The 27,670-nt window shown below is 38.0% G+C and overlaps 1 protein-coding gene across 1 annotated transcript in view; it reads right to left on the reverse strand.

The window, feature by feature from the left end:
- Window positions 1-746: 746 nt before the first annotated feature.
- Window positions 747-27,670, reverse strand: part of Phtf2 (putative homeodomain transcription factor 2) — a 110,887-nt gene continuing 83,963 nt past the window's right edge. The window contains 9 exon segments of the mRNA XM_034519109.2: window positions 747-3,077; window positions 4,604-4,729; window positions 6,962-7,057; window positions 8,782-8,937; window positions 13,375-13,461; window positions 14,845-14,976; window positions 15,162-15,434; window positions 17,809-17,937; window positions 24,275-24,493. Coding sequence (XP_034375000.1) covers window positions 3,057-3,077; window positions 4,604-4,729; window positions 6,962-7,057; window positions 8,782-8,937; window positions 13,375-13,461; window positions 14,845-14,976; window positions 15,162-15,434; window positions 17,809-17,937; window positions 24,275-24,493 — 1,239 coding nt within the window. The 3' untranslated portion in view covers window positions 747-3,056.

Raw genomic sequence — 27,670 nt, forward strand, 5'->3', positions numbered from 1 at the left:
AGTCTATGGACTCCCATGCTATTATGGGTATAGTGTTAGACTGAGTTAGTGACACTCTTGGTTGGTGTCTGATATGGGGCTGTTATGTTGAGGGCTATGAGGAAGCAGAAGAAACACTTTCTGAGCAGTCCCCTAGCTTCCCAGGAAGTAAGTCCACTATGGTGAAGGTGTGGCGTGTGCACAATAGTGCAGTGAGCATCTGTGCTAGTCTTTGTAGGCTGGCAGGAGGAAGGTGGGAAAGTAATGGAGTGGATGATAGATGTGCTAGCCATATGGCTAATCCTGGTCTCAGAGAAGAGTCCTTAAAAGGGCTGGCTCTAAGTAAGCTTAAGGGAAGTTTGAAAGTAGACTTTGATGATCCCTGATTAATTTGAGCCCCATGGACACTTGTGTCCATCAGGTAACAAATATTTGAATGTTTACCTTGTTGGCTATAATCTCTCAGCATGATTCATGTGGCAAAACTGTGTGTTTAAGTCTCACTGTCCTGCTACTGAACTTCAGCATCGAAGGCCACAGTCAGTTTTTACATTCCAATGCAGAGTGACAAGCGTCAGCCAGGTACAAGCATCCTGGTATACACACGGCTACCCTATCATATTATTAGGACTTGAACAAATACAAAGTGTTGAGGCATAGTTAAAACTTTATTTTCACCACCTTTGTGTAAAGGGTGTAACTAGGGTGTATATTACAGTAAATACAAAAATTAACCCACACGTGTAACTTAAAACAACACACACATATCAGTCATAGAATGTTTTATTTTAAATTTGCCATCCAAACTTTTAAAAACACGTGGCAAAGAAACATTACACAGCATCTGCCATAATTCTACCTCTGAGTTGCTTTCTCTCTGTGATGTGATATGTTACAATGTCAACTTCTTACATTCACGGTACAGGTAAAGGCAGGGATGTCACCACTACTCTGAGATGGCTCTGTGGATGTTATGAAGCCGCTTAGCACATTTCCCTTTTAATATTCTACTGCTGCCCATGGTAACGGCACAACCGAGACATCATGTTGCTGACAGGGACACTGTACAATCAGCCCCAACTCTATGTCAAACACAACTGCAACCTAAAGCAAGCATTTTCCTAAGTCAGTACACTCAGCTACTTTTCTCAAAAATACTTCCAATCTGAAATAAGTTTTTTTTTAAGATACAATAATCTCACTTTCTTCCTAACAGAACTCATGCTGTACTTTTTTATTCTCAAAATATATTTGATATACTCTGTGCAAAATGTTAAGTTCTGTATAGGTATGTACCTTATTTTTAAAAAGTTTATAAAATATAGTGCCTAAAAACAACCTCAACATCAGACAACAGGAAGGCAGAAACACGTCAGACAAAGCCTAATTCTTCACATGAGAAACTAAGTATGTTCTTAAAGCTCCAGTAATACATTCCTTGAAAAATACTCAGAATGCACTTTGGTCATTATCGGATATATTAGAACGCAGGCAGACGGAACACAATGCTGTCTGCTGTCTCCTGTACAAAGAGCACTCTACAGTGAGGCTTAACTGAGGCTGCTCAAAGGAACGGGAGAGCAACATTTAATGCATGGCTCTGGTCTCTACACATCCTGATTTTAAGAGTGATTTGGAAATTAGAACTGCACCAATCAAATAAATTATTTACAGTTAATTATTTTAAAGACCTTAAAATATGCTAAAAATATGAATATATTCAATATGACTTTGCACCAAGAAAATCCTAGATTGTTTCAAATAATTTCTTTGTTTTAGAAACCAAATGCTTGGCTTAAACAATATAAAACAAAATAATCACGAAAACATTTTGTTTCATGTACTTCTTAAAACACTACTTACTGATTGTACAAAGGTAACAACTTAGAATCAAGGCCTGATGTGGGGCTATCATATCTGCCCTATTTACCAATGGGAAACATGATAAGCTCCCACTGGACACTTGACGAGTTACTGAAGGGGAGAGCAGCTAGCTTTCCATGTTAAAAGCATCTAAAATTAGCCCTTATGTAATGGAGCTGGAGGAGGGGTGCACCAGATTAAATTTGGAGGCTAGAACTGGTAGGTTGAAGCTGTCTTTTTGGAAAATTTGAAAATTTTATAACTAGCAATCAGATAAATATTTTGTTGGTTCTTAACTTTATTCTTAAGCTTATCTAAATGTGGTAGGAACAGCATACGGTATAGTGTACCATGGGAAATTCTTTTGAGTAAACGTAACGCACTTTAGTAATAACAGTAGGCACTTCACTTGTGAGATGAGGCTAGACCTCACTCAAAAGGATACCATATTATGTATGCCCTGGTACACTATAACATATCCACATACAGATATATACCAAAAGAAACAATTTTAAAAAGTGCACATTTTGAGCATGCACAGTTGGAGCTGTGCAAACAGCTCACTGTTTTAAATAAATACATTTATTACTAATTAATTTTTATCAAAATATTTTACAGTATGGTAACCATTTACAATTATTGCTCCATTAAGAATTGTATTATCAAAGAGCACTTGTTGACCTTTTACATAATACCATATATTAATACTGAAGGGTGATTAACTGCAGCTGAATCAGTCTAGATCCCAGTACTGTTCTCCAATAAGTCAAGAGTGATCCTGAGTGGATCCTGGTTTACCAGAGAAACTGTGTTTAGCTGAGGCTATCTCAGAGCACTAACTCTGAGCACTGTTTCAGAGTTAAAGAAGTTTTCCTCAAGTAAGGCAAGTTCACGGCTTTGATGAAGAAACAGTGCTTAGCAATGGCTTCTGTTTTCACAATTTGTCAATTATGTTAATAATTACTAGGATCTCAGGTATCTGGATCAGTTTTACCACCCTTTAAACAACTAAAAACCTCAATGTTTAAAATAGACTAAATGTTTAAAAAAAAGAAAACAAATACACACACAACACAACACAACAAAACCAGTGAACAAGTAAAATAAATATAAGAATTGCACGATACAGTCTGATGTAAACACTTCATTCCCAGCAGACCCCTGGAGCAGATTCCAGACAGCTCCGTCAGCGTTCATCTCCATTCTCTCAATTGTCATGATTTGATCTTCCACAGCTATAAGAAATTACAAGTCAGGATCGTTACTGGTATGGAGCTTACATCCTACTATCCACTCTCCTTACACCCCACTGGCAGGTCCTGTAACTCCCTTACCCTTCCATGTTTAAGAACTCATCTGAAGCACAGTGATCAAAGTCAGATTTCTCCTTTGATTTTACTGAGAAATATCAACATACATCTACTACTTGCTTACTACGCTGTTTCTACCCCCTGCTAACACTTATTAGAGCAGGTATTGGACTATGTATCCACTACTATATAATAATACATTTACTAACACTTATTAGAGCAGGTATTGGAGTATGTATCCACTACTATATAATAATACATTTACTAACACTTATTAGAGCATGTATTGGAGTATGTATCCACTACTATATAATAATACATTTACTAACACTTATTAGAGCATGTATTGGAGTATGTATCCACTACTATATAATAATACATTTACTAACACTTATTAGAGCAGGTATTGGAGTATGTATCCACTACTATATAATAATACATTTACTAACACTTATTAGAGCAGGTATTGGACTATGTATCCACTACTATATAATAATACATTTACTAACACTTATTAGAGCATGTATTGGAGTATGTATCCACTACTATATAATAATACATTTACTAACACTTATTAGAGCAGGTATTGGACTATGTATCCACTACTATATAATAATACATTTTTGGCCAACAAAAGAATATGGCTTTTCTTCATTGTTGAATCATTAGAATCAGTTTCAATTAATGAGGAAAAAATAGGTCCTCTTACTCACCCTAGAATATGAATATATACACATACACGCACGCACACATACACACCCTAGAATATGAATATATATACATACACGCACACACACATACACACCCTAGAATATGAATATATATACATACACGCACATACACATACACACCCTAGAATATGAATATATACACATACACGCACACACACATACACACCCTAGAATATGAATATATACACATACACGCACACACACATACACACCCTAGAATATGAATATATACACATACACGCACACACATACACACCCTAGAATATGAATATATACACATACACGCACGCACACATACACACCCTAGAATATGAATATATACACATACACGCACACACACATACACACCCTAGAATATGAATATATATACATACACGCACACACACATACACACCCTAGAATATGAATATATACACATACACGCACACACACCCTAGAATATGAATATATACACATACACGCACACACACATACACACCCTAGAATATGAATATATACACATACACGCACGCACACATACACACCCTGCATACAATGATTCTATTCCAAACTACAAGTTCTACTACTATGAGAATCCATGACATATAAAGTACCCAAAATTAATGTGAAGCCACTGTTACTAACTATATACAAACTTGCCAAAATGACACAATTATGCATGTGAAATCTCAAAAGAGTGACAGGATTAAAGAAAATAAAACAAAGCTTGCAGGCTGTTACCTTTAAATTAAATCCAAGCAAGTCACTGATGACACCAGAAACAGCCGACAGGATAACAACCTGGGTGATGTTGTACAGCAGCGGGTTCATTGTGAGTCCATACAACCTAAAGGGACTGTCCAACTCCTAGTAGAAGAGACGAAATGTTAGCCTATAAGAATTTCCAGTTAAGTCCTCAATATGCAAGAGCGTTTAAAAAAATCACTATGCAAATGTAATACATTATGGATACTTTAAGAGAGGACAAACTTATCTAAACTTGAGATAAGTAAATTTTAAAAGTGGTTTTATTTTTTTCAAGGAAAGTGACTTCCTTTAAAATGATTTTATAAGTCTGTAGCTTAATTCTTGTTACAAATGAATGTCTAGTAGAGTGCTAACCAACTAGCTATAGGAAATTAGAGACTATGTTTAGGGATAAGAGCTGGAGTAGAAGCTAAAAGAAAAATACTACTCTTGCGGAATTACTACTATCATTAGCCAAGTATTCTGCTAATATTAATATTTGAATAGAAACTCTTATTTGAGTTTAATTCATCTTCAAATATACAATTTACTAAGTGATTGGATGATTCAAATATTAAAAGGTCTATTATATGCATGGCACCATGCTGGCTCTAGGAAGACAAAATTCAGTCCTAGAACTGAAAGACTTTATAGTTTAGTAAACATGCATATAATAAAACAATGGGTCCTTCACCAGAGACCAGTGGCCAAGGCTTACAAAGCTGGTGCTTAAGAAAGGCACCCCTGAGAGCCAGAACAAACATGCCACCGGCTGCTGAGCCCTGTCAGAGCACAAGCACAAGGCTGCTTCCTCTTAGGCAGACTTGACTATGAACTGACACTCAAGGATCCTGAGTGGAGAGCGCAAGGCAGTATTACATGGAAAGGGTCTCTGGCTGGTGGTGCGGAAGATAAAGAGCAGTAAGCAAGAATGCTTCAAGTTCTGATTCGCAAGTATGAGACAAGGGTCTCACAGAGGGCATACTAACAGGGAAAGGGAATGGGCTAGAGAGTCCTTGTCCTGAGAATCATGGCCTTGTGAATTTGTTGGCCATGGAAAGTGAGAGAGAGAGGGTACAAGTCATATTAAGACCCAAGTTCTGGATCAGACCAAAGCAGATCAAGCATTGTGACTATATATACTATACAGTTTCATAGTTCCTGTTGTCAGCCAGAGTCCAACACCTGAAGATACCCAATACAAAAGATTAAACAAACAGAAAACCATTAATTCATAGTGTCTTTTAGGCAAAAAAAAAAAAAAAAAAAAAAAAAGGATAGGGGAAAGATACATCTGTATTCTCTTCTCTAAGACCTGTGGGAAGGAAAAATTTTAAAAGAAAGCAATTAATAATTACCTATTTTAATGACCTCCTCTGAATCTTTTTGATGTCCAATTTCCTGTGAGGTACAGTCTATAACCGTTCAATACTTTAGTTGACAGCAAACTAACCCTATTACTGGGTCACAACTAATTTCATACCATTCTCTAAAAATTTAAAAATCTTAAGTAGTATGCTCTATTAGTTATAGAAATTGAGATTCTTAAATATATTTTTGTTTTAACAAAGAAAAGCAATACCAAGAAGCAATGGTGAAAAGTCCTATTTTGTTATCCCCAGAGCCAGGCATGGTGGTACACTGTAATCCTAGCACTCGGGAGACAGAGACAGAGACAGAAGTTGCCACAAGTTTGAAGTCACCTTGGGAAACACAGTTCATACTGAGCAAATCAGAGCTACGCAGTAAGATCCTGTTGCAAAATTAAAATTTCTAATTCCCAAGGATATTATGACATAAAACATAAAAGACTATTTGATTTATCAAAAATAAATTTCAAATTAATTACTGAAGACCTGTACCTATAACTATGACTATCACTGATTTTTTAAGCTAACTTGGGTCACACAGAAGACTCCTTTATGAAATGTAAAATAAAAAAATTTCTGAGGTAACTTCTGGCCTTCTTTTACGTAATGTTTCCTAATACTCTAGATGAAATAGATTAAATACACACACACACACACACACACACACACACACAGGAAGAATCAAACAAGTAAACACAGCAAAATCCCCTCCAAATCTACAATCCTGTACAATCCTGTACATTAGTAAACACCTTCACATACTTTTCAAATGAATTATTTGGGCTACCTAAGCAATGAAAACAAAAGTGCACTCATGTGCTCGAATGTCACTTGGAAGCCACTTACTCGGAAGGCAGATAGAAACTAAGGCCCATGTCAGCGCAGCACAACCCACACAGCTGTGCGGCACTCCCCCCTTCCCCGCCCAGCACAGCGTATCCCCCACCCCACGGCAGTGTGGCATGTCCCCAACAGGTCTCACCTTCAGTAGTTTTGTAGCCAGCTTTAAAACATTATTCACAAGGGTCAGCTCCTCCTTTTTGTTAGGTTTCTTCTCCATTTTCAAGTAGAGGTTTATCTTTTATATAAAAAAGCCCCACAGGCAAAATCATTTAAGATGATTTTTCTTTTACAGTGTTGGGGACTAAACCCAGGGCCTCATGCATGCAACACAATCATTTTACTAATGAGGTATATCCCTAGCCCTCAAACACACATTCTTAAAAAGATCTGAAAGACAGTGACCAAAATATTAATAGTGGTTCTCTGAGTATTAATATTACAAATGATTATAATATTTAACTGTTATTATACATTCCAAATCTAATAATAAACTCATTTTATAATAAGAAAACTTAAAAAGGTAAACATTGTATTCTCAAGGGCCAGATCAACTTAAGAGAATGAAAGCAACAGAATCAACTCATCAAATTGGTTCATGATTTATTATGAAAGTGATAAAAATATTTACATATCTTTATTATCTATTCCCTAGTAGATACTTTTGGGATACCTGCCCAGTTCAGCTCCTGTCTGTGAACAGGCTCCAAGCCTCTACCACACATTGCTTACCATCGGATCTAACTCTAACTCCAAGCCTCTACCACATTCTGCTTACCATCTGAGCCACCTTCCAGCTTTATCTGGCAGCCACAACTCTAACCAAACCAAGAGTCAACATATGGACCGGTGGGACTAACAATGCATCCGACAGAAGTTCTACGTGCTATGAACTGGACAAATCACATGTAAACCAACACGGGGTAATGAGTGCACAGGGCGAACTGGACAGGAGGTGCAGAAGGAGGTGGGCTGAGAAGCCATCAGCCTCACAATCAATTTACGGGCTGATGTGTCTAACTCCATGAGACCCAGTGACTGTCGGAGATGATTATCTCTGGTGGTAACTCTTCTTCATCTAACGAGCCTATGTAACTACTGAATATTTATAATACAAGCTCCTCCTAAGTGAAACATTCAAACAAGCTCATTAGCAAACATTTCTTTTGTGCAACTATTATGAAATATCAAGAGGAAATAATTAGCAAACTCATAAGATAAAATCAATTATCAAAATTACTATGCTTTATTCTCTGTTGAATAAGAATTTAAACATATTCTAATGTGGTTCTCTTACACTGCAAAGCCATCGTATCCCACTAATGTTTTAAAATCTATAATTTTTATACTACTTCCTTCCTGCCAAATAAAAACAGAACATAAAAAAGTAGATTTGAAATTTGAATCAAGACAGAAACACTGAAAAGTGGCTGTGTATTATCAAATTTAAAGTTTAGTTTCATAACACAAATGACCTAAACCAAATAAAAATATGCTCCTGAAAAATATAAAATAAGCAAAAATATTTTAAGTTAGTATGTGTAAATGTGTGTATATGTATGTATGCATGTAGGTATGTATGTGCATATATATACATATATATGTATACACACACACACACACACACATATATATGTGTATACACACACACACACACACACATATATGTGTATACACACACACACACACACACACACACATATATATGTGTATACACACACACACACACACACACACACATATATGTGTATACACACACACACACACACACACACACACACACACACACACACGGGCTGTCAGATGGCTAAATGGGGAAAGATGTTCATGCCAAGACTGATGACCTGAGCTGGATCCCAAAATATACACCATAGAAGGAGACCTGACTCTGTTAAGTTGTCCTCCCTCCCCCACCTCCCATGACTGGACTGCAGACTAAAGATTAATTTATAATGAACCCACCTGTTCCGTAAGTAGTATTGAGGTATTGCTGTACTTTTTGCTGGTTTCTGAACCAAGAGTAACAAACCTCAGGAGAAAGAGCGTCAAGGAGATGCACCAGATGACCAGCTCCCAGTTGTAGTGGCAGTCAAGGAAGACGTCATGCACATGCAGCAGCTGGAGGGCGTGAGAAAAGCCATGGGAAGCAGCGGTGTACACAGCTGATTTCAAATGTCGTGTTGTTTTTAAAACATATTTATGATGAAATATTTACAGACATCAGAAGTATGGAGAATAATATAACCAACAGCTACAGATTCTACCATTTATGTTTAATCTTAAAGTATGTACATCAAATTTAAAAAATAAATAAAAATTTCAAATTCAGTTAAAACCGTGAGATTTTTGTCAATTTCTGAACAATACATTCCACTCTACACCAAGGTAAATTTTGTGCTTAATCTTTTCCATGTAGGCTTTTAATAATTAAGAAAATTATTCATCCTGTGGCTATATTTCTCCTTTCCTAGTACTAAGGACACAACACACCCAGAGCTTTCTGTAAGCTACGGAAGGGTTCTACCACTGTCTGGGTACCAGGTCATCAACCTTCACCAGTCATCTTTAAACTATGTTATTTTATCTACATGTTGACTATTCTATCACCGTATCCAACATCATATCCAATTTACTTTCTTTCTCACATTTACTTGTTTATTCTCTAGAGGAAGGGAAGGAAACATGTGCACATGGCACAGGACTCAGTTCTTTCCATCCACCATGTTGATTGGTTCTGGGAACTGAACCCAGACCATCAGGCTTAGAAACAAGCACCCCTGCCCACTGTGCCATACTGCCAGTTCCAGTTCATTCTGATTCCACCCAACTTTGTTTCTAAGACTTACCAATATTAAAGCATTCAAATTTAAATTCATTCACTTTAACTCGCACAATTATTCTGGTCTGCTCCAAAAATTAACATTAATGTTGTCAATGTCTTTATCACCAACAATGCAGTAGCACTGTGCATCCTTGTCCACATATGCAAGGCTTCCTTTGGTATTTTCTCTGTAGGGTAAAACTACTAGCTCATACGTAGTCCCTTCCTTAATTTTGTAAAATGGAACACATTCACCTCCACACAGTGGGATCACTGTATACTCAGTCATGTTTCAAATTCTGTCTGTACTTGGTCTTGTTTACAATTGGTCCAACTTCTTAACATCTGCCACCCCTGTGGGTGTAAAATGTACACTATTCTCATTACCGTAATCTTAACTTTCCCTGAACTTGGGGAAGACCAGAATGCCCCACACTCTTGGCAGCCACCGTGTTTCTCTCTAAGTTATCTTTTTATACTGTGTAACTTTTCCCAGTTAGGATGCTTTCCTTAACTACTGTCTTGGGAAGACAGATTTGTAACATCCCCTCTGACGTCATCGTGTTTGGCCAGTGTTCTCCCAGATCCTATTTTGTCATGGATGGTGCACTCTGCAGCCTAGACTTACCATGTGTGACTAAACTTAAAATTGTTGCTTGTATTTCCATCTTTTTTTCTATCTAGAATTTACTCAAGAATAAAAAACTTTCCATTTACTTCAGTCTCGTTTCACTTCCCTATCCTGTAAGCCTTGATACATGACACTCTATCATGTATCTTGCATGGATATACAGAACTCTACTTCATCCACTGGACATTCCATCTCTCTCTTAATAGCACAGCTCTCCTGTACCTTGGAAGTCATTCTGATCTCTAGTCAGACAACCTGTCTCTCAAAGCTCTGGACTGTTCTTGCCTCTGTGCTTCCTGATGAACACCAGAAAGCTTACCAAACTTAAACAGAAAAAGGCATGGTGCAGTATCCAATGCCTTTGATCCCAGCACTCGGGGGGAGGAGGGTAGGGCAGCTGGATCTTTGAGTTTAAGGCCAGCCTGGTCTACAAAGCAAATTCTAGGATAGCCAGGACTACACAGAGAAACCCTGTATCAAACAAACAAACAAACAGCAACCCCTCCCCAAAAAACAACTGGAAGACACTCAAACAATATAGCATTCTGTTTAACTACATGTGATTGTGATTCCGACTCTTCTCTGAGGACTGAAGATGGTCAGTATACATATAATATACATGTATACTGTCATAGTAAAGTGTCACAGAATGATTAATAAATACTGATAAAGGTGAAAAATAAAAATTCATATTTAAGAGTCTGCTGAAAATTTACAATTTGTTTTCTGCATCTATTGAGATAACTGCATATTTTCTCTTCATTTTACAAATGAAGTTTTTAACTTAAACTATATGCATGAAACTCTAGCCTTGGATGCTCTGAAGTTAAAGACGCCTGCACTACAGGGGATAAACCATCTGGGCCATGGCTTACCACTCACTGTATCATTTCATGCTTTTCCTCTGTAACATTTTGTTGAAGGACTTATATCTAAGAGCTTCCCCTTTTCATGCTCTCGCTGGTCATGTTATCAAAGTCATGCTGTAACATGAGCTAAGGTGATGAGGAGATGGCAAAGTGCTGCCCTGAAAGTGTGAGGATCTGACTCTGTACTCCTAGAACCCACATAAAGATCTGGGAGTTGTCGTAGCACCTGTAATTGAGAATTCACTATTTTCAACTGTGCCAGTAAAGGAGCTTAATATTGTTTGAAAATTTTAAAAAATGTTCTTTAAAATTTTCTAAATGTATAAATTTCCTCATTGTTATCTATTTTTACCTTGATTATATTATAGCTACATCATGTGTCATTTGAAATTAATCTGGGTATTAGGGTTTTGTTTTGTTTTTGAGACAACACTGCTACCCTCTTGAACTCAAAACCTTTCTGCCTCAGCTTTCCAAGTGGACTGCATTACGATCCCCTGTCTAGCTGGTGACCGCTCTGTTAGTGAGTTCTCTCCTTTCTTCCTAGAATTCCTGTTAGACTAGGGCGGGCTGCCACATGTCAGCATCTTTCTGCATTTCCGTCTCTATCTGTCCTGGGTGATAGATCACTACTAACATATCCCAGCTCACTAAATGTGTGTTTTAACCCTTGATTAATTGTTTTCATTTTTACTGAAATGTCAAGAACTGTTTTTTTGGGGTTTTTTTGTTTGTTTTGTTTTTTCATTTCTCAGAGGTACTACTGGTTCTTTTAAAAATCTGTGTTCTTTTCTCACGGTGCTGTCTTTAGTCATTTTAAACAAACTTGGTTTCTATCTGTTTAGTCTATTATCTGACAGTGTTGACAAAGAATCCTACTGTTTATTGATCTGCTGACTCACACTGAATTTTCCTTCATGTCTTTGAGTCTGTGTAAATTCTGCTGGATCTAGATTAAAGTCATCCCCCAGGGCAGTGCTGGTTTTACTTCTGCTCTGTATCAGAAGCTAAGGACCACTTTTTAAATTAATATCTTGACATGGGAAGTTTAAGATGAAATATGAAATGCCAAATTAAACCCTAACCCTGTAGTAAGGGCAGACATAATTATGTATTTCGTGCTGCCTGCCTGGTTGACAGGCACACATTACCTACCTTTAATCAAGGCTGAAGGCTTGAGGGTTCTGACTTTATGGTATATTTACAGAAACATGCTGTTCAAGGCATCAACTCCTAACCTCATGTTGGCTACAGTTTACTTAAGAACACTAGGACTGACAATAAACCTCACCCTATTGCCCTAGGATTGTCACAGGACTAATGTACACACATAACTGCTCTAGTTTTCAAGCTTTCTCTTGATTTTTGATGCTTTATTATCTTGTGAATTCATATACTAAGAATATTCACATATGCATGTATGTATATAATATATACAAATTAACCCCAACCATTAGCACAACTGGTTCGTTAAAGTAGGAGTAATCTGTCACATCTGAGGTGGATGTCTGCACTGTGTGTTACAGCACAGACTTGCTTGCTAAGTATGTGACCACTGAGAACTCTTTTTCAAAGATGTAGCAGTCAAATCATAGTACCAATTCAGGGAGAAGAAACTTTTAAATTAATATTAGATGTGAGGAAATTGATGGCTGCAGTAATTCTGTAACTACTGAATATAGGGGATAAGAACAAATACAGATTCTAGACAAAAATTATTCACTGTATGTTAATTCAATAGGCATGACTATTATTTATGATATAGAGAAGAATAAGATGCAGTTTCTTATTTCTACAGAAAAAAATACAAAACATCTGTTTCAAAGTTTGTCTGGGGGTGCTGGTTCAGTGGTTAAGAGCATTTACTGCTCTTGCAAAGGACACAGGTTTGGTTCCCAACACCTCTAAGATTGCGAATGTCTCTAACTCTAGTACCAAAGGATATGATGCCCTCTTCTGACTTCCATGGGCACCAGAATAAGAAGGGGTGTACACAAAAGGATATGCAAGACATGAAAGAATGACAAAGATTGGGGTTGTCAGGAGAGGGCTTCCTAGGGAAGTTCAGTGGTAATGGGCAGTGAGAAGACAAGGAGGAGAAGAATCTATCAAAACATACTTGATTCAAAACAGAAAGGATAGCTAATGCCTTGTATGTGAATGAAAACCAGAAAACATTTTAGCAACTGTTTGTGTAGTGTGGTTGACTGTCTCCATGTAGCACAGTGACTCACCTGAGCACAGCAGATAAACACAACTGAGATTGTCAGTAAGAAGGCCGATGAGACAATGACGTCCACGGATCGCTGAGGGCCCCGGCGCTAGCAGGGGAGAGGGAAAATGCTTATAAATATATTTACTAGTCAGTAGTTAACGTCCATGCTTTGGGTTAAGGAGTGACAGTTGGTCATAACTTATAATGCTGAAAATATACATAACTAATTTGCCAGATTAATTGTGCTAGTATTTCCTTATAATTTTACAACACTGTAGATGTGTATGCACAGCACAAATTCATTAGTGTAACTTCTTATTCACCACTATATAATCATTTATTCAACAATTGTTTGGTGCTAGGAATACAGCAGGGAACAAAACTCATAAACTCTCTGCCTTCACAGGTCTAGGCAGAGAGTGGAACCCTAAACTCACAAGGACGAAGACATGCTTCAGAGTGTTATGAAGGAAAACTATTCACTGGAGTCAATGTCAGAGACGTGGATTCAGATTTGGGGGTTAACAGTGTATATCTAAAGAGCTTCCTAAGGAAGTGGTGTTTACATCATCTACAGAACAAGGACACGATGGCACATAGCACTGTCCGAGACAGAAGAAGGTGAAAAGAAGAGGCTCACAGTGCACTTACAGAACTAATGAAGTCCAAAGGCTGAGAGAGGAAAATGTTCTAGAGTAAGCCAAGAGAGGCAGGTAGAAGAGTAATGCCTAGATCACAAATAGCAGCCAGAACATTTTAAGGTTCTGTTCTTTATCCAAGAACAGCAGAAATTCCAGAAAGGTGAAAGAACCATATGATCAAATCTCAGATTTAAAATCTCTCTCATGGCAGGCTAAAGATAGTAATAGAGGGGAGAAATGTTACTGCTGGAAAACCAGAGAAGCAGCAGCTTTAATGGGCCGATACCAATGACTAATGATTTCAATCAGGGAGGTGGACATAGAAAGAAAGAAATGTGACCATACTGCAGATAGATTCTGGAAGTAGAGAGGACAGGGATCAGTGACAGACTGAACACCAGAAAGCAAGAGAAGTTGCAAGGATAAACATCCTGAACTTGCCTGAATACTCTCTATATAATAAAACCCACTGCTATTTACACAATCTTCAGAAAAAAAGGTCCTTAAAACAAATTCAAGTGTTTGCCTTTTCCTAGGGTCTAGAGTTTTCATACTTTATTTCCACAAAGAGCAAGACTATTTAAAGGATCAAAGGAAGGAGCAGCATGTAAAACAGCTATGTACAGTTACTTTAAAAAGTAGTAGGTCTTGCTGGTTACAGAATCCTCACGATTGGTTTTTAAGTAGTGGGCTCCCTCTGCTGGTTTGTGAAACTATTCTAGGAAGAAACAAAATGCTTAGCCTTTGAGTAAGAAAGTGCTGACTCTAACATGCGCCCCATATACAGACAACAAACTGGAACTCCTGAGAAAGCAGTGTTAAGAGATCACTCATCAATAGCATTCTACCTTAAGATAGGAACGGAGAGATAGCCACATTTTTATATTCTGTACTTTCTTCAACCGGAAATGAGGAACCTCAGATTTCCGAGCTCTCCTTGCAGATGTCAAATGTCCAAAGAGTTTTGCAAAGAGTAATCGCTAAAAAAAAAGATTAAAATGAATATTTTTATATAAAAAACAATCAGCAATATATGAATTGTTATGACTTAATATAAAAGGGAAACAAAAATAATTACATCAAAGTGGCTAGTGAAATACTAAAATACTTAAACACTTTGAGTGCTACAAAAAGGGTAAACGAATATTCTTCATATCATACTCACTTGCTTATATGTTCTTTCTGCTACACACAACAAAAAAAAGAAGATCCATACAAGAGATACACGAACAACAAAACTTATCAGGACCATAGAAAGAACTGTGAAATCTTCGTTAGAGCCAAATGCAATCACATAAAGTTCTGAAGCAGAGTGGGCTGTGAGCTGCTCCAAGTCTGTTGCTTGTGACAGTCGGAAAACAAACGGGGTTAAGCCCAGGATTAGAGAGATGGCATTTCCAAATATTTGGTATCCTATGCCTGGTACATGGTTGTTCACCTGAGAAAGCAGGGACAGGAGAGAACAAAGGACAGTGTACATAATTAAAGTAAAACAAATTCCTATGGAACTTTACTTTTTGTAATAGGATTTTAATTTCTTTTAATACATTATGAAACGAGTTTATTATACATTAATTATAAGATCTCCAATTCACTGGTAGATATGAAAGGAAAATTCATCTTAGATACTTAAAAGAAATCATTGTATATTATTTTAAAAGTTAGAAATATCTACAAATATGAATATTAGAGTGTTGAGATCACATCCTAAATGAAACTCCATTCAAGAAAAGATTCAAGAGCTAGTGATGGCTCGGCAGATGAAGAAGCCATTATGAAAGCCTGACAAGCTGAGCTACGGCCCCAGGCCCCACAGAGGAGGAGAGTGCTTCTGACTTTAAGAAACACACCAAGTCACTTGCATCCTGGCCCCAAAAACAATTAAACAAAAATGTAACTTTAAAAAGTTATAAATATTCAATAAATCTATAACTTGTATTTTCTTCTGAATTCAGCATGCAAATAAATGGCTCCCTAATACCATTTAACAAGATATAAAGTAAGAGAGAAGGAATTAGACAGGAGGAGAAAAGGTAAGGAGGATATAATAAAAGATACTAAGTATGGGAAAATAAAGTTTTAAATATGCTAGCCTGTTGAGAACCGCTCTGCCTCACGCTTGGGGGCCAAAATGTCGTGGACCCCTCTATCAATATTGGAACCGGCACTGCCAAAAGCCTTGGAGCTAAGTTGTTAGAGCCCGCACTGCCTCAAGCTGCTCCGGTTCATAGGTCGGGGTTCAGCAAGAGAGTGAGGACAGACGCCAGGAATGGAGACCAGACAGAGTGTGATTCAATCCCGTTTATTCTTCAGTCTCTCTTCCTAGTCCAAGTCCCAAGTCTTGAGTTCCTAGTCCCTAGTTCCTAGTCCCTAGTGCCTCCAAGTTCCAAGAACTAGTCTCGAGTCAAGTGTCTAACGTCTAATCCAAGTGTCTAATACTTAATAATCATTTCTTCTGTCTGCCTCTCACCTTTTATATGTCTCACTTCTAAGCCACGCCTCTAAGTCACGCCTTTGAGTCATGCCCTTAGGTCTTGTCTCTAAATCTGATCTCTAAGTCACACCCTTAAGTCACACACCTTTAAGTCTCACACACCCAAGGGAAAATCCTGGGTATCTAAAACAAGATGTTATCAGAGTGTGCTCAGTTGTTGTAGGCTATTGTAATCAAGTCTCTTGTCAGGGTATATGGCTCAAGATGGCTGCAAGGATGATAGCCGCCTTCTGTCGGCTTCCCACACTAGCCTGGTAAAGCTGAGTTATCACAGAGCCAACTTTTAAACTCACACACTAAATAAATCACACTAGGTTATCTTGCAGCTCAGTTATTTAAACTACAAAGTACCTCTAGATTCAAGTTCCCAAGTTCTTTGGTTGACTGGTTCTAACTGTTCACAGTGAGAACTGTAATTTGGAATCTGCCAATCTCTAGATGCAGTTATTTTAATTCCTGTCCTACACAAAGTCCTGTTAAAATAAAGTACCATAAAAATATCAACCTTTGAGTTAACTGTGAGTTAGAAGTGCTACAGTGTAAACTAAATAGTCCTACTCCAGCTCCTGTGTAAGTTCTGCGTTTTTATAACTGCATAATTGTTATGTTATCTGTTTAATCATAACTAATTTTAAACTCCAAATCAGATTATATCTAGTTATCTAGAGAAATAAGGAAAAAATATTGAAAGAGTTAACAAAAGAAAAACTAAAATGGCAACCGAAACAAATACAAATCCATAGTACTTGCAGCAAGCTTCAGCCACTGCAGTCTGACCACTGTATGCATTGCGCTTTATGACTAAGCACGAAAGCACAGAACAAATTTCTTGCTTGACTTTTAGATGCTAATAAATTCACACTTACATACACACAGCAGTTTTAAGAAAATAAAGTTATATGTACAGTCACACACACACACACACAATCTTACACATTGAAGAAAAGAAGAAGAAACAAGACACTGTGGCATGTATTCCAAGTCAATAGAAACACTAGCTACTTAAGCCTGGTGTTCTGAGTGTGATCCCCAGGATGCTAGCAAAGGCGACAGAACAGAACAGAATGCACAAAGCTGTCGTCTACCTTCCACAAGTAAGTTGTGACACATGCATATCACACAGCCCACTGTCCCTTCAAATGATGGAAGGGTCTATTGGCAAATCACTTTTTTAGATGGGGTTAAAAGAAAAATAACAGTTTTTCAGTGTGGAAAAAAAAAGAGAAGTGCACAGGTTATTAACATTTAGGTAATTAGTTCATATATTGATAACCACTGAATTTACCCTTTACCTAAAGAGTAAAGATAGAGAACTCACTCTGTTCATTATCATTCCACTGATTTCAAGTACAGACATGTCTGCTTTCTTACAGTCGTTGCCTTCCCATACTATAGCACTGATTTTTTCTAATCCTGGGTGGGAACTATGAAGCCAGGGCAAATGACTCTACAAAAAAAAAAAAAAAAAAAAATTGAACACATTTATTGTATTTCACAAATCAAAGTGTCTACAAACTATATGTATGTATAATCATAACTATACTAAATAAAATTGGTAAATATATACTTTATAAGTGGAATATATATCTGTACAATAGCCATATTTATGCACATACAATTTTAGCTACATAAAAACCTCAATTTAAAATTAGTTATGATTAAACAGATAACATAGCAATTATGCAGTTATAAAAACACAGGACTATTTAGTTTACACTGCAGCACTTCTAACTCACAGTTAACTCAAGGGTTGATATATTTCCCACACCTGATATAAAAGATATGTTTGGCATTCATAGTAACCTAAGGCATACTATCAGTAGATTGTTGACATATAATATTTCAAAATATATCCATAAATTTAAGAAATATAATATTTCATATAGGGAGATGAAGGTGAACCAGTAGACTTTAACTCAAGTTGTCTAAAAAGTCAATAACAAAAAAAAAAAAAAAAGAGGGATATGTTTATCTTTTCTAAATACTTTCATGGTCTTTATGTATTTCACTATCTGTGGGGCTTACATGCTTTAAAGTATAAAATATCACTTGAAGTAAGTGGTATTTTATAACTTCTTGACAAAGAATATATGCTAGTTTAGAATAGAAATAATTTTCGTATCAAAATATGTATCAAGCTTTCTCTGAAACTTTAATAAAGTCTTTAATACACTAGAATCAAAATGCCCTAGAGGTATGGCTTTGAGGGAGGGTGGCCATCTAGTATGCAATGCATGAGGCCCTGACGTCAGTCCCTAGTGCTTTAAAAGCGAGGGAGGGGCTAAGGGGCATAAAATGTAGACAGCATTGAATAAAAAAATGAAACACAGGAGTGTCCTGAGGCTTAGCTAATGTAAGCAATTTTTTTTTTTTTTTTACAGGTGTGTGGTTGTCTCCTAGGTGACTTCAGATCCGTCAGGCTGAAAATAAAGCTAGGCAAGCACAGAACAGTAGTTTAGGCGGCAACAGACTTTAACCAAGTAATAACAGATTTCCAGCCTCACTGTGTAACAGAAATTGCAGGTCTACTCAATTACACAAAGAATATGTTTGTGCAATGGAGGTCAATCTAGAGACAGAATAAAAAGTCAACTTCTTTACTGTCTTCAAAGTATTCTCCCAAGTCACTTGCAAACATTTGGCTTCATTGTTTTACAGCCAAAACCAAGAGAGAAGATGGCCATTAGACTGGTCAACTTTGAGTTATTCAAAAGAACCATGCATCTCTCAATGTATTTGTGTTTTTCTCAAATATACACTTAAAAATTCTTGTTTAAATATATAGAGGTTAGAGAGCATCATGACATGAGACATCCTATCCTAAATGGCTCAGCAGAAAGGCAAGAGGAAGGAGCTACTAAAAGTTTGTGACTTCATCACATGGCACCACAGTATGACACACTGTGACAGATGTGCTGAGTACCACACAGAGTTTGCATGGGTCATGTGTGGCCTGTGCAGGCTGGACACACTGAAGATCATAGCTTTTCAAGCTGAATCTCCATCCCAGATCTTCAGTGCTTTGCTTTTATCTTCATCCAAAAGAACAACCTTAAATTGCAATGATGTTATGTAAATTCACCATGACAACTGCTTTACTTGGAGATTCCAAGTATGGGGATGTAGTCATTAAAGTCTGGCTGTACCTACTAGAAAGTAGTATCACCTGGATCTAATCTTTTATTTCATTATATACACAGCTATAATTAGCAGAGAAAAATCCTCTTCTATGAAATATTTGCTACTAGTTACAAATATAACAAAAGTGCATATTTGGCATGTCAATTCAAATGCTCAAGGTAAACAGAAAATGGTCTTGCAAACCCAACACAGGCCTATAGCCAAACAAGAAAACAATCTGGTAGTATTTTCATTAAAGGAAACTAATTTCTACAACCTGACATCTGGTAATACTGAAAAACATGAGCCTCCTAGAAACTTGAAAATATGAAATTGTGTTTAAAAACTAATTAATATGCAGAGTAGTGTGCTAGGAGGTTTTTAGTCTAAGAAAAACAGAAGGATGTGATCAAACGCATAGGGCCAAACCGTTCAACAGCTTCAGAAGTAACTCTGAGAAGTCTAAGTGGTTGTATTTTTTAGGTAGTCAAGGGGTAAGTAGGACAATATAGCTCACACATCTGCGCTGTTTGTGGGGTTACAGGAAAAATGGCTCCAATCCATTTGTCAAACTCAGTGGCCGGGATAAGTGATGCCTCAGCCACATCACAGTCTAGTGGACTGCTCACTACTGTTTTCATTGCTTCAGATCCAGGGGCCCTTAGGGATTCCTGAGGCCACACCCTGAATCACTTCAACTCGGAAATGAGTCACCGTCAGCCACCTCCAATCTGACCAGGTCTCTGACACCTTCAACTGAAGCACTTGTTCCCTCAGACATAATCATCCTCCCACTTATCTGCTCTATCTTGGCCCATCTGCCATCAGGACTCCCACAGAAACATCATTCACCCACCCCTTCTCTGGTTCTTTTCCCTCGTTGGTAGACCTGAGTGAACACGGGTCTCACAGAGCAGAAGCCAGCGAGGTTTTACTGCCTGCCTGTTCTGTACACTCCTCCCTGCTCTCCTAGAGCTTGTAGTTGTCCCTGCCAGGACCTGTGGGTTTTCTTCTACAATTCTTTTAATCTCCCCTACTAGCTTCCTCACATGTACCTTAGTGTGCTCTGTATCCTGCGCGCTGAACACAGCTCTCAGGCCCCCCTCATCTTCCCCAGCTGCCATGCTGTGCTTCTTAGACATCACTCCTTTAGACTCTCCCCACCTTGCAAGGAACTTGCTTTCCCCTGGCATTTGGCAATGGGACGGAAGCCAAAACTTAAAAACTTAATTTTAAAGTGAAACACTTTCATTCAGCTACTCAGGCAGCTGGCTTTACCAAATTTACCTTTCTTCTCAACTTGCTATAGTAAAACATTTTAGGTAAACTTGGAAATTATTTTGTATACTTTTATTTTGCTAGTCACCAAGTTCTACAACTGTAAATTCCATGCTTATTACTCCCTTCGTGTTTTTACACCCAACTGCATATGCTTATATATGAATATACAAGTGGTACTACATAGTTCTTCAAATTACTTTCACTCAAAAAATAAAACAAATTTATACTTCAACTTATAATTGAAATTTTATGTTCCTCAGGCTGACTTGTGTTGACACGTGGCTAAGTTTAACTTCATTGCTATAAACTGTTTCTCACAAGCTTTCACTACGCGTGTGCTGCCCAGCACTGCAGCAAACACCTAGCAGGAGGAGGCACAAGGAAGGCTTACTCTGGCTCACAGTTTAGTTGTGGTACAGTCTGTCACACCAGGAAGGCATGACTCCAGGAATGGCTTGGTGTGTGGCACTAATGGGAAGGCAGAACAGGAAATGCCAATGCTGGGCGGGCTTTGTCTGTCCTGTCTATGTAGCCGTTCCCTTCTCAGATTAAGGGCACCAATACCCAGAGGTGTGCTTCCTGGTGACTCTAAATCCTGCTAAGTTGATAATGAACATTAATCAGCACAGCTATGCTACCTTCATTTCCTGTTTCCTTTCCTTTTTGTTGTTTTGAGACACTGGTAGACCAGGTCATCCTGGGACTCACTAAGTAGACCAGGCTGTCCTTGAACTTACAGGGATCCTCCTGCCTATTCGTCCCAATTCCTGAGATTAGAGGCGTGTGCCATTTGCACATCCCAGCTTCATTTTTACTATCACACACAGTGATACATTTATGTTTTCTGCGTTCATCATCTAAAATGTCACTGAAGTAGGATGGGAGGGGACCAGATTATGTACACCTTCACACTTACAAACTACTCCAAAGCAACTGTATATCAACACACTGCTTAATGATTTCCTTCTTCAAAATCTTGTCACTACTGATAATTTCTATAATTAATTAATTACTTAATTAAAAGCAGGGTTTCTTTATTATGTAGCTCTGGGTGTTCTGGGACTCACTATGTAGACCAGGCCTAGAACTAACAGAGACCCGCCTGCCTCTGCCCTCAGAGTGCTGAGATTAAAGGTGTGCACCACCATGCCTGTACTCTTCAATGTTTTAGAATCTAATTCTCCTCAGTGGTTTTTGCTCTGAATTCCATTTGCCTGAGCAGTAACAAAACTGCCCATGTTAACATACCCCTTATCTATACTCACACGTTCCCCATAAGAACTTCTTCAGATCCTTCTGTTTATTTTTCTATTGAGTCCTCTCCCTCCCCTCCCTCGTTTCTTCTCTCTCCTTCCCTCTTTTCTCCTTTCTCCCGTTTCCTCTCTCCCACTCTGTTTCCCACACCTCTTCTCTCTTCCTTCTTTGCCCTGTCCTTCTCTCTCCCTTTTTTGAGACAGTATCTCACCAGGTAACCTGTCTTTGTAGACCAGGGTGGCATCCAACCTGTAAGAGGCACTTGCCTCTGCCACGAGAGTAAGTGCTAGTGTAAAAGGCACAGGTCACCACAGCCAGCATCATTTGTCTATTAACTGAAATAACAAAGATGACTATTCTATATTCCTTGTAAATGTTTTAGACTTTTCCCCTTTACACTGAGACATTATGTGCAATGAATGTCAATGTGTGAGTGATTACTTAGCCCACACCTCATGGCCTTACCCTTTTTCTACTGAGTACTGACGCTGTACTAATGCCACACACTAGAGGTCCACAGGAGCACACATCTGTGTCTGCAGTGTCCTTGGCTGTTCCATTGGTCTGCTTATGCATCCACACATAATACGTACTATCCTACTCTCAATTTAAACTAAGAATTTCTATCAGTAGGGAAATTTCTATCTACTGTTACTTAAAATTCTGTTTTGTTTTAACGACAGGATCTCACTTGGATAAACACCTGCCTCTGTCTCCCAAGTGTGGCAATTAAAGGCATGTGGCAATACACTATTTTTGACATTTCATTCTTTAATGTAAACTTTAACTAGTTCAAATCCAACCAAAAATGGCAGACAAATGAATAAAAAAAGGCTGTCATAATTGTTCAAAAGTAAAATAATGGACACGTTCACCTGGTATCTGCTTTTAATATATTTTCTAGAATCAGGCTCAGAGCTTGCTATGTATAGTGCAAGGATTGGGGCTGGGGCATGGGGGTGGTAACCAAGAAAGTTACTATGCTGGGACCATCAGCTACCAGAACTACACAAAATGAGTACTGGTAGGCCATACAGACTGCAGTACTCTGTCACAGCTGAAGGTTCTTAAGTAACTACTCTTAATCAGATTAAGGAAACTGTCATGTATCTCTAGTTTTTAAAGATTTGTTTGTTTTTCTTGACAACATTTGGTAACAAGTTAGCGTAAAGAAAGTAAGTAAAAAGGAAAGGATATGTGTGTGTGCAGAGGTGAGCCTGCGCACGAGAGTGAGTGCACATGCACTTACCTATGCAAAGGGCAGAGGTCAACCTAAGGCGTCAGTCCTCAGGTGCTATCTACCTTACTTTAAGAGAATGGGTCTCTTACTTGCTCTGAGCTTGCCCAGTAGGCTGGCCAGCCTTGGCATTTCCAGTGCACCACCATACCCTGCTTCTTTTCTTAGTTTAAATATCAAGACTCTGAGTACAGTGAGAAAGATTTACAGAGATGAGGGGTTCTATTAAAGGTAGGACTGATGGACATTAAAACAGTCAATATAGTACCCAACTCAACTGTGACTTTTATCACCTTAAATGTGATTAGTTTAAACTGAGGTGCATATTAAGGATTCAGACTAAAGTTTGTAGGCTTAATATAAAAATGTCATCTATACCATTTCTATTTTCACATTAATTATATAGTAAAGGAATAATATGTTGAATATATTTGGTAAAGTAATGATACTGGAATTCCACCTTTTTGACGTGTCTTTAATGAGGCTAATGAAAACTTACATACTTGACTCACTACATTTCTACTGGATGACTATGGGTTGTAAGTAATACAAATTTGATACTCAGGGGACAGGATTTTTGAATCATAATCTGAAAGGCGGAATTTAGGCCAAGGTGTACATGAATCTGAATAGGACAAAAACACTAGCGCATCAAAACCACAGAACTCCATCTACTAATTTAGGAGCATGTGTGACAGACGAGAGATACAACCACAATATAAACGAGACTCTAAGATTCTAATGAAGCGAGACACAGGCCACCTTAACACAAAAACCCATTATAAGTACTTATTTAATTAAATGTAAATGCTTTTGTTGTCTCTGTAAGATCTGTACATACATTCAAAGGAGATGGTCTGACAATTCCAACAATCCAATACTGTAAACTGACCTGATGAAAAGGGTCGTCTCTATATTCTTTTTTCACACATGGATTTATCTGAGGATTTCCCACATCTGTCTCACTGGTACAAGATGAACGGCATTCTGCACAATGTAACAAGTCTTCCCATAATACATCTTCAGTTTCAGATTCTGGCCTTGTACTCTCAGAATCCTGTCTGGAACTTGAACAGCGAGAGCTGCAACTAGTACCCGATTTAGGGGCATCCTGAAATCAAGATATTCTTTGACATTAATACAATTTATGTATTCTTTCCAACTCAAAGGATTTTATCAGAACTGTATACGACAAATATACTGTCACAGGACAGTAGAAGAGAGAGCAAAACATTAAAGTACAAATTGATTTTTAGGACTAACAAAATGATGCCCTCTCACTTGATTTTCTATTTCAGGTCAGATGTTACTCTGCATGCAAAAGGTATGCCTATTTTCTCTTAAAATTTATCAGAAGCTCAGAATTCCAGTTGACAGAAAGTAGAACATGTTCATATGGCACAGATCTCCAGTATTTCCTGCTTAACCCAAGGCCCCCAGCACTCTACCGTGAAGCAATGCCCTCAGCCCCTGGCTTTCTGACATAATGTTTACGTATGTAGTTCCAACTGACTTTGGGTGTACAATACAGCCCAGGTTAGCTTAAGAACTGTAATCTACCTGCCTATACCTCATGAGTACCAGGACTAGCCAGCAGCCTGACTTATCTCAGTGGAGCTGTTATGCATATGCATATTTGCAAAAACGGACTTCATCATATTTCTGCCTTTCTCAAAGCTTAAATACGGCAGTCAAAAACCAAGAAGAGGATCCTCGTCTTGTGTTTTCAAGAGATTTTATGGTGCACAGTAGAAAGTGAAATTGACCAGGTAAAGGACCTATCAAAGACACTTTTCATAAAAGACTCTTTCCATAGTTTGTTACAGCGTTTTATACTGTTGGTGTTGTCCTCAAGACCTAGCATCTGGGGGTTCTAAAAACCTGTGTCATCTTCAGATTTATTACATATCCAAGATGTCACCCAAGTAAATTTTTGTGTGTTGTTCTTTTTTCTTCTTCCTGTTCTCCTCTCCCACTCCCCCCACCCTTTCTCTTTTTCTAAATGAGAGAGGGCCTCATATAGCCCAGGGTGGCTTTGAACTCCTATGCCCCTCTTGCCTCAGCCTCTCAAGTGCTAGTATTACGATGCCCAGAAACAGGCAATTTCTACTGACTTTATCCTCATTTTTAGTTTATAAACTAAATAAATAAACATAAATAAACATGAGTGAAACTGATTTAATGTAAAAAAAAATAGTTTACTGAATAAAGACAAAGACTATCCGTACAACCAGGCCAAATTTTGGATCTATTAATTAGTTTTGTCCTCTGCCTCTAAGAACTGTTAATCTATTAAAAAAAAAAAAAAATTGCAGCATGGAAAGATGGCTCAGCAGTTAAATGCTCTTCCAGAAGACTTGGGGTTCAATTCTCAGCACCTTCAAAGAGTGTCCCAACTGTCTGTAGCTCTGGTCCCAAAGCACTTGATGCCCTTTTCTGGCCTCCACAGGCAGAAAAGTGGTTACAGGTCTATATACTCAGGGAAAACACCCATACACATAAAATAAACATTAAAAGTGAGACATTGCTATTCATACCTTTGTAAAATGTAGAATGGCCCACACCTAAAAGCCCTCTCCTTCTTTACAGATTAACTTTCCCAAAATAAAGCTGCCCTTTTGCTCCTCTAACCACAGTCTTCCACCATGGCTTCCAAAAGTTTCTCAATGAAGTTCAAACTCCATTACCCAGCATCCTTTGTGTGCACAGCCTTTTCCCCAATCACACTGTTTTTGCTACTCTGCCCTAATGCTATGGTGTAGGACTACCTTCTTACACCATGGGATTAGTCCTGCCTTTCTTTAGAGAGATGTGGATAATTGGCTATTACAGTTTATATACTTTAATGCCTTCTGTCTAGAATAATTACATCATCACTGAATTGAGTTATAGTCAGAGGACGTTTTTTTTCATTTACTTTCTAGATCAATAATTCTCTCTTAGCTGTTCATAGTCTCACATACTGTTCTTTCTGTCACAAATACAGAAACAAACACTACTTTTTTGTTTGTTTATTACTACAGATAATAAAATACTTTGAATGAAATGTACTATTTATAACTTATTAAGTGCAGACCCATTATTAATGTTATTAATATACTGATAACCATTCGCAGAAGAGACGATGAAAAAAAGGCAATCTGTTTTCAAAGAAATGAAGAGGAAAATGAAGTAAACATAGCAGAAACGACCTGCTGGCTAGCTTTCACAGTGCCATAGAGTACTATGTATTCTGCTACAGGAGAATGCCCAAGTGCTAGACCCTACAGGTCACAATACAAGATGGTCCAATAGTGGCACAGCTGTTACAGGAGTAACCAACTGCTTAGAGCTTCCACAAAGAGGGAGTTACGCTTGCTACTACAAAACTGGTCAAAACCCCATGGTTTGGGAGGTTACAGGCCCCTGGGGAAAATCTACTACTGTTGTTTTGCTAAATGTTTATACTGTTGAATGGCCTTCTAAGTATTTATGCTTATACTCATAGATTAGTGTGGCTCTGAACCCTAGCCAAAGAAGAGTTTTATAATAGACAGCAGTGAATATTAGTCAAATACTGAGAATAAATGACTGTTGAATGCTCAGTCCTAAATGGAACATCTATGTCATCCCCAACCTCCAGGCACAGGGAATATCATATACAAGGAGGTAGGAAGACTAAGGGCTGGAGAGCTAGGAAGAGAGCTAGGAAATGCTACTGTCACCTAGCATGACCTGGCTGCTGCACTCATGAACTCAAAAGCAGCTACGGTTCACCTTTACAATAGATGCTAAGTCAGCACTGCAGCTTGGGTCAGGGAGGCGCTCAAGGCCCTGGCCCCAGTTAAGGACTCCATCAGCACTGAGGGCTGCAGGAAAAGGGGAAGTCAGTTTTCTCTCATGCTCTGGCTCTGAGTGCCCATGCTCCAGGGGATGACCCACATGCGTATGGACGATAAAATGATAAATTCTATGGCTTTTTTGTTTTGTGGTTTTGTTTTTTAAGGAACATGAAGGTAGAAAAGCAATATAACAAAGGAGTCTAGGCAAGAGAAGGAAAAAAGGGGGGTAGATACGATAAAGATATATATGTATATGAAACTGTCAGAATAAAACAAAATATTTTTTAAATAGCACAATGTAAAATATATAAAGTCAGAGCAAAACCAGTCTGTCTTCTAAAAAAATTCCTGAAGAATTTCAGATAATGTATGTCACTGAAAGTATAAAGAGCACAAGCAGTTTCCACTTGAAAACTGTTTTTCTTATCTTTTCTTTTGAACTGGCTTTGTAGACCAGACCCTGAACT

Source organism: Arvicanthis niloticus, chromosome 15, assembly GCF_011762505.2.
Source record: "Arvicanthis niloticus isolate mArvNil1 chromosome 15, mArvNil1.pat.X, whole genome shotgun sequence".
NCBI classification, from domain to species: Eukaryota; Metazoa; Chordata; class Mammalia; order Rodentia; family Muridae; genus Arvicanthis; species Arvicanthis niloticus.